Genomic DNA, 7471 nt, shown 5'->3' with positions numbered 1-7471 from the left:
TTAAATTCTGCTATAATATTGGAACTTCGATCAGGGAGAAGGAACGAGAAATATAATGCGGACCAAGTTTGCTTCAGAGCCCGTGTGGATCCGGATCGCTTGCCTGATAGTTTGCGTGGTACCCATTTAGTCACCGTGGTTGACACAGTCATGCAGCTATTTGAACTACTAATTCAAAGAGTGCGTAACCCGACTGATGGATCACCTCCTTTAAACCCGACAGATTTAATAAGATTCTGCATACAGGCAGAAGGACTAGACAAGCCCATATCAACCTGTTTAATGCCCGTATCAGAAATGACTGCCGAGAAAGTTACAGCATGTGTTGTTAAAGTTTTGCAGTCTAAGGACCAAATAGAGTTAGACACGGGATTTTTTGTTGACATTATAACTATCCGAAGAGATGTCGGTGCCGGAAGAGGGAAAGTTGTAAATATTTTGAAGGATAGGAGTTCTAAGAATTCCATTTTAGCCATTGAGCCAGATGATCTTGGGCTGTGCTGTGCGAAAGCTATTGTATATGCTATAGCACATTTGGATAACGATCGAAAGCTGATTGATGTTTTGAGGCGGAAAAGCCGACCAGCTCTTCAGAAGAGGTGAAATTGGCTCTAAGGAAGGGCTATGAGATAAGAGAGGTAAAAAAAAAAAAAAATTTTATTCGGTAAAAACTATGCATTTTTACATGTTGTGTCTTACTAATATATATATATATATGTATTTATTTTTTCAGGTTCATGAAGTGTACCACTTTGAGAACTCTTCTTCTTCTCTTTTCAAAAGCTTTATTGACTTGTTTTTGAAGATAAAACAGGAGTCTAGTGGCTGGCCTGCTGAATGTGTATCAGAAGAAGATCGTCTTCGCTACATTGAAGAGTACATGGAAAAAGAAGGTGTTGCCCTTGAATACTCTCAAATTATAAGAAATTTAGGAAGACGACAGGTCGCAAAGCTGATACTCAATAGTTTTTGGGGAAGGTAACGTAAATTTATTGTTAAACAACTTTGCTATGACTACTATTGTATCAATTTTCATTAATTGCAATTATTACCTTTTTTAGATGGGGCATGAACTGTAATAAGAGTCAACTGACGCATGTTAATACACTTCCTGATTTCAATAAGATATTTGCTGACCCTACGAAAAAGGTAAGCTTTTTTCAATTAATTAAATTGTTTGTGCACATTTTCATTGCTATTTAACATACCGTATACTTTTTTCCAATAGATCAAAGATGTCTATCTATTCAATGAAGAAGTTGCTGCCATACACTGGGAGTCAGATAAACATTTTGTGCCGCAAGATAAATCAACGAATATTTTCTTGGCCGCATTTACAACCTCATGGGCAAGGATGAAGCTGTATGAGGAAATGGATAAATTGGGAGAAAGCGTGCTTTACCATGATACAGACTCCATCATCTATTCCCAAAATGGTGAAAATGATCCTCCTATTGGAAACTTCTTGGGGGATTTCACGGACGAGTTGGATGGAGATGTTATCACAACATTCGTATCCGGTAATAGGATTTTTTTTTTAAATTTTATTTATTATTTCATTTAGATACTGTGCCGGAAGAGGGAAAGTTGTTAATATTTTGAAGGATAGGAATTCTAAGTATTCCATTTTAGCCATTGAGCCAGATGATCTTGGACTGTGTTGTGCGAAGGCCATTGTATATGCTACAGCACATTTGGATAACAATCGAAAGCTGATTGATGTTTTGAGGCGGAAAAATCGACCAGCTCTTCTAAACAAGGCTAAGGAACTGCATGCTGCTGCTGGAGTACCATTAGGTCCCTGTACGTTCAACGAAGTGGCGATATTTGAAAGGTTTTTGAATATCCAGATATCTGTTACTGTTCTTGAAAACAACAACAAGGTAATACACTTTGATTTGCTTTATTTGATATTTATACATTAATCTCATATGTAATTTGAAAAGAATGTTACTCTTTTTTAATGTATTTAAGATGATATAAATCATTTTAAAATTATTGATGTTAAAAAAAAAAAACTATATTATCTTCATTTTAATTTAATAAAATTTAGTTAATTAATATTTTGATAAAAATAAAAAAAGAAACTATACTATATTTAAAAAAAAAAAATTTTTTTTTTCTTTAACTACTAAGAATGGATTAAAGAATATTGTTTTATATAAATAACTCTTACAAGTATACATTTCAGGTTGCTTATAAAGGAGAGCATCGAGAGAGAAGAATCAACCTGCTATTATCAAATAATCACTATGACGTTATCAAGAGCATGAAAGGCTATCATGGAAGCAATTTTTATTGTGATAATTGCGACAAGCCATTTTCACGCATTGAAGATCACTTTTGTCCGAATTCGTGTAGAATTTGTACCAGACTGAAGTGTGAGGAGGGACAAAAAATAAGATGCGTTGATTGCTTCCGGTTATGTAGATCTAGGGAATGTTTTAATGCGCATAAGTCTACTATAGGATTGCAAGAAAACTCTTTGTGTGATAGGGTAAGTAAAAAAAAAAAAAAAATGTATCTGAGTATATATAAATATTATAGTAAATAAAACAAACCCTTTATTATTGTTTTAGCTTTATCAATGTCGCACCTGCTGTAAAGTTATTCGAAGGCGAGAATGCCCACCTGAGGTTCACCAATGTTGGACTACAAAATGTCCTTCCTGCAATACCTTTGTGGAGGCTGCAAAGCATAGATGTTCCTTACAGACCATCAAGCCACAAGTGCCTTCTGATAAATTGATTTTTTTTGATTTTGAAACTGATCAGTCTACAGGGGAGCACATAGTTAATTTTGCTGTGGCGCAGTATGCTGACGGGGCGGAAAACATATTTAAGGGTTATTCGGCTTGTGATGATTTTTGTTCCTGGCTTTTTACACGTCAACATAAAGGATTCACAGCAATCGCCCACAATATGAAAGCGTAAGTTTTTACTTAAAATATTTTTTTAGTTTTAAAAATCCTTTTCTTAATTGTGTTTTGTATGAAAAAAAAATGTGTTTTAAAATGTTTTATTTGAATACTTAGGTTTGATGGACAGTTTATAATGGGATGGCTGCTCCGTCAAGGAACAACTCCGGATGTTATACCGAATGGATCTAGTTTGATGAGTATACGTCACAATTCTCTAAGCATCCGCATCATTGACTCTTTAAACTTTATGCCTATGGCACTGTCAAAATTGCCCTCATGTTTCGGTCTTTCTGAATTAAAAAAAGGATACTTCCCACATCTCTTCAATCGACCAGAAAATCAAACATATAGAGGTCAGATGCCTGATCATTCCTTTTATAGCCCGGACAACATGGGGAGTGACGCCCGGAAACGGTTTCTCCAGTGGTATGAAGAAAATAAACACCTGGAATTTGATTTTCAAAAAGAAATGCTTGAATACTGTAGGTAAGAAATTTTTTTTTTTAATATTTTTAGAATGTAATGGATTTTTCCTTTTAATATATATATATATATATATAATTTATTTTTCTTTTACTTTCAGATCTGATGTTGATATACTCAGGAGATGTTGCTTGGAATTTAGACAGCAGTTTTTAGACATAGCTAATGTGGATCCTTTCAGGTGAAATATATATTTTTAATGTGAATATAGAACAATTTATTGTTGTTATTATTTTGTATTAACTTTTTTCTCCCTGAACAGGTACATTACAATAGCATCATCAAGCATGGCTGTGTTTCGAAGCTCTTGTATTCAACCTGACACGATTGGTATGGTTCCGGCATTGGGATATACATCCAGTACAAATTACAGTCCAGATTCCATACGGTGGCTCGATTTTACAGCAGAGAAAGAAGGTATTGCTATACAACATGCTTTGAATAGTACCGGTGAATGTAAAGTTGGAGGCATGTATGTAGATGGCTTTTGTTCTGAAACGAACACAGTCTATCAATTTCAGGTGAGTTGAGTTTTTTTTTTAAATATTGCTAATTATTTTTGTAAAAAAATGATGAAACTTAGTGCTCTATGTATTTATTTTTAGGGATGTTTTTTCCATGGATGCGATACTTGTTTCGATCGAGATGTTTCTCATCCTTTAAAAGGGGTAACGATGGCATCACTACTCCAAAAAACTCAACGTACGACAGAGCATCTTCGTTCCTTAGGTTACCATGTCATAGAATGCTGGGAACATGACTTTGAGAAAATGAAAAGAAATGATGAAGATCTAAAGAAATTTTTGCTCTCACACACGGTAAGAGATCGCCTTGTTCCTCGAGATGCGTTTTATGGGGGACGTACGAATGCCGTTAAGCTTTATCATGAAGGAAATGCAAAGTATGTGGATTTCACGTCCCTTTATCCATGGGTAAATATATGCATATATTTTTAAATTTGCTTCATTTCCTATTTGCGTAATTTCTTATATATAATTATTGTTGTTTGCTAATTTCTTATTTATTTTTTTTTTTGTCTTTATAGGTTAATAAATACTGTAAGTATCCGGTTGGACACCCGACCATCATCACCAAAGATTTTGCTTCATTGGAGAGTTATTTTGGACTGATTAAGTGCACCATTGCTCCTCCTAGGCAGTTATACTTACCAGTGTTGCCATATCGCTGCCACAACAAACTTATGTTTCCGCTCTGCAGGACTTGTGCTGAAACTAAGCAACAAAGTTCCTGTACACACACAGAGGAAGAAAGAAATCTTACAGGAACGTGGGTCACTGAAGAGGTGAAATTGGCTCTAAGGAAGGGCTATGAGATAAGAGAGGTAAAAAAAAATTTAAAAAAATTGCTATTCGGTAAAAACTATGCATTTTTGCATGTTGTGTCGTACTAATATATATGTATATGTGTATTTTTTTCAGGTTCATGAAGTGTACCACTTTGAGAACTCTTCTTCTTCTCTTTTCAAAAGCTTTATTGACTTGTTTTTGAAGATAAAGCAGGAGTCTAGTGGCTGGCCTGCTGAATGTGTATCAGAAGAAGATCGTCTTCGCTACATTGAAGAGTATATGGAAAAAGAAGGTGTTGCCCTTGAATACTCTCAAATTATAAAAAATTTAGGAAGACGACAGGTCGCAAAGCTGATACTCAATAGTTTTTGGGGAAGGTAGCGTAAATTTATTGTTAAACAACTTTTCTATGACCACTATTGTATCAATTTTCATTAATTGCAATTATTGCCTTTTTTAGATGGGGCATGAACTGTAATAAGAGTCAACTGACACATGTTAATACGCTTCCTGATTTCAATAAGATGTTTGCTGACACTACGAAAAAGGTAAGCTTTTTTCAAATAATTAAATTGTTTGTACACATTTTCATTGCTATTTAACATACCGTATACTTTTTTCCAATAGATCAAAGATGTCTATCTATTCAATGAAGAAGTTGCTGCCATACATTGGGAGTCAGATAAACATTTTGTGCCGCAAGATAAATCAACGAATATTTTCTTGGCCGCATTTACAACCTCATGGGCAAGGATGAAGCTGTATGAGGAAATGGATAAATTGGGAGAGAGCGTGCTTTACCATGATACGGACTCTATCATCTATTCCCAAAATGGTGAAAATGATCCTCCTATTGGAAACTTCTTGGGGGATTTCACGGACGAGTTGGATGGAGATGTTATCACAACATTCGTATCCGGTAATAGAATTTTTTTAAAAATTTTATTTATTATTTCATTTAGATACTAATTAGATATATCTTTGGAAAATGAATATACTTTCAATTCAAACTATAATAATACATTAGAAATTTTTGATTTTTTCCCCTTCATTTTTGTAATTATTATTATTTTCTTTTATTAAGGTGGACCTAAGAACTATGCGTATGAAACAGCTAATGGTAAACAATGTTGCAAGGTGAGAGGCTTTACGTTAAATTTTCGTAATTCTGAAAAGTTAAACTTCGAGTCCGTCAAGAAAATGGTTTGTGAGCTGAGTGATGATCATATTTCCCTTCATAACCCCACCAAAATCTGCAGAGACGCAAAAAGACGGAGAGTAGTAAATAAACCTGAAACGAAGCTGTACAAAGTTGTTTATGACAAGCGGGTGATTCAACCNTGGTTTGTGAGCTGAGTGATGATCATATTTCCCTTCATAACCCCACCAAAATCTGCAGAGATGCAAAAAGAAGAAAAGTTATAAACAAACCTGAAACGAAGCTGTACAAAGTTGTTTATGACAAGCGGGTGATTCAACCTGACCTGACGACGCTCCCTTACGGATATTGAAAACAACAACAACAACAATGTCTTGTGGGTTAGCCTAATGCGGATAAATCCGCTGCACTGGCCTCAAGAACTCTGTATGTGCTGTTTTAAGTCGAGCCACGCGTATCCTTTTATCTTTACCAGGAAAGACGGCAATAACTTTAGCCATCGGCCAGTGTAATCTTTTCTTTAAGTCATCTTCGATTAACACAATCTCGCCAACCTTTAGATCATAATAGTTATTCTTCTTGCGCGGTTGAAGGAGTGTCGCTAGGTATTCGCGGCGAAATCTTTTTCTCAACTGTTCTCTTAACGTCTGTTGATACTTATAGCGTTTTTTAAGATCTATTGTATCCAGCTGATCGAAATCAGGTACTCCCACCGTCGAGATCTCTTGTAAAGACATGGGCGGAGAAAGAGGTATTAAGTCATCCAGATCTTCTGAGAGGTATGTAAGAGGTCTTGAATTGATAACGGACCAAAATTTTTCGAAGAATATTTTTTACCAATTTCACCATAATCTCCCAAAAGCCTCCCTACCAGGGAGCAGACGGTGGATTAAATTTCCATTCAATTTTGTATACTGATGTTTCAGCTTCAATTGACTTCCAGTCTAAGGACTGAAGTAGATTCTCAGCTCCTATAAAATTACTCCTGTTGTCACAATAGATGATGTGAGGTCTTCCTCGGCGAGCAATGAATCTTCGTAAACTCAAAAGGAACGCCTTAGTTGAAAGTGACTGCACCAGTTCGAGATGTATTGATCGATAAACGGCACATGTGTAGATGACAATCCAACTTTTCACACCTTCCTTTAAATGAAGAGCTCCGGCAAGATCTATACCGACCACTTCAAAAACAGAAGCTTCTTTAACTCTGTCTTCAGGTAAACCTACGGGAACAGTTTTTATACTTCGTGCCTTATATCGTTTGCATCTAACACAGGTTTTGAGGATGCGACGAACTGCTCGACGTCCATTAATAATCCAATAATTTTCTCTTAAATTGGACAGTAAAATTTGCAGTCCAGCATGTAAACATTTCAAAGGCTTCTCTTTGATTAGCATATCAACCAACATAAGTTTTTCTGGAAGCAAAATAGGCAATCTAAAATTCTCGGTACCATTTCTCTCTGTCAATTTTGTTTTAATTCTATATATTCCTTTTTCATCTTTGAAGACATTCAATGATTTTAAGCTTTTTATATAATCTGCAGTAAATGCTTCATTTTGAATAACTTTCATAAGTTTGATTTCTGCATTTTCTACTTC

At 35.3% G+C, this 7471-nt stretch overlaps 3 protein-coding genes across 3 annotated transcripts; 2 read left to right on the top strand and 1 right to left on the bottom strand.

Moving 5' to 3' along the window:
• The first annotated feature begins 742 nt into the window (after positions 1-742).
• LOC139424851 (uncharacterized) lies at positions 743-1925 on the top strand. Its single transcript, XM_071176883.1, has 3 exons — positions 743-1149; positions 1229-1520; positions 1633-1925. The coding sequence occupies exons 1-3, from the start codon at positions 1069-1071 to the stop codon at positions 1923-1925; spliced, it is 666 nt and encodes a 221-aa protein (XP_071032984.1). The 5' UTR covers positions 743-1068.
• LOC122273323 (uncharacterized) lies at positions 1576-6044 on the top strand. Its single transcript, XM_071176884.1, has 11 exons — positions 1576-1883; positions 2192-2497; positions 2580-2929; positions 3035-3406; positions 3504-3584; positions 3666-3924; positions 4009-4335; positions 4449-4745; positions 4843-5087; positions 5171-5258; positions 5338-6044. Exons 2-11 carry the CDS (start codon positions 2270-2272, stop codon positions 5677-5679), a joined length of 2589 nt encoding a protein of 862 aa, XP_071032985.1. The 5' UTR covers positions 1576-1883; positions 2192-2269; the 3' UTR covers positions 5680-6044.
• Positions 6045-6736: 692 nt separating this feature from the next.
• On the bottom strand, positions 6737-7444 carry LOC122273324 (uncharacterized). The gene has a single exon (XM_043057404.1). The coding sequence runs from the start codon at positions 7442-7444 to the stop codon at positions 6737-6739; it is 708 nt and encodes a 235-aa protein (XP_042913338.1).
• Positions 7445-7471: the final 27 nt, after the last annotated feature.

The sequence above is a fragment of the Parasteatoda tepidariorum genome, unplaced genomic scaffold (genome assembly GCF_043381705.1).
Source record: "Parasteatoda tepidariorum isolate YZ-2023 unplaced genomic scaffold, CAS_Ptep_4.0 HiC_scaffold_2664, whole genome shotgun sequence".
Lineage (NCBI taxonomy): Eukaryota > Metazoa > Arthropoda > Arachnida > Araneae > Theridiidae > Parasteatoda > Parasteatoda tepidariorum.
The sequence above is the reverse complement of the archived record's forward strand: the minus strand, read 5'-3'. Positions and strand labels throughout refer to the sequence as shown.

Excerpts from the sequence above, each read along its gene's own strand:
- LOC122273323 (XM_071176884.1), top strand. The coding sequence starts at position 2,270 with ATGAAAGGCTATCATGGAAGCAATTTTTATTGTGATAATTGCGACAAG. Across the intron at positions 3,585-3,665 it reads GCTAATGTGGATCCTTTCAG|GTACATTACAATAGCATCAT; the intron begins GTGAAATATATA and ends CTCCCTGAACAG. Across the intron at positions 5,088-5,170 it reads CTCAATAGTTTTTGGGGAAG|ATGGGGCATGAACTGTAATA; the intron begins GTAGCGTAAATT and ends TGCCTTTTTTAG.
- LOC139424851 (XM_071176883.1), top strand. The coding sequence starts at position 1,069 with ATGAACTGTAATAAGAGTCAACTGACGCATGTTAATACACTTCCTGAT. Across the intron at positions 1,150-1,228 it reads TTGCTGACCCTACGAAAAAG|ATCAAAGATGTCTATCTATT; the intron begins GTAAGCTTTTTT and ends TTTTTCCAATAG. Across the intron at positions 1,521-1,632 it reads TATCACAACATTCGTATCCG|CCATTGAGCCAGATGATCTT; the intron begins GTAATAGGATTT and ends ATTCCATTTTAG.
- LOC122273324 (XM_043057404.1), bottom strand. The coding sequence starts at position 7,444 with ATGAAAGTTATTCAAAATGAAGCATTTACTGCAGATTATATAAAAAGC.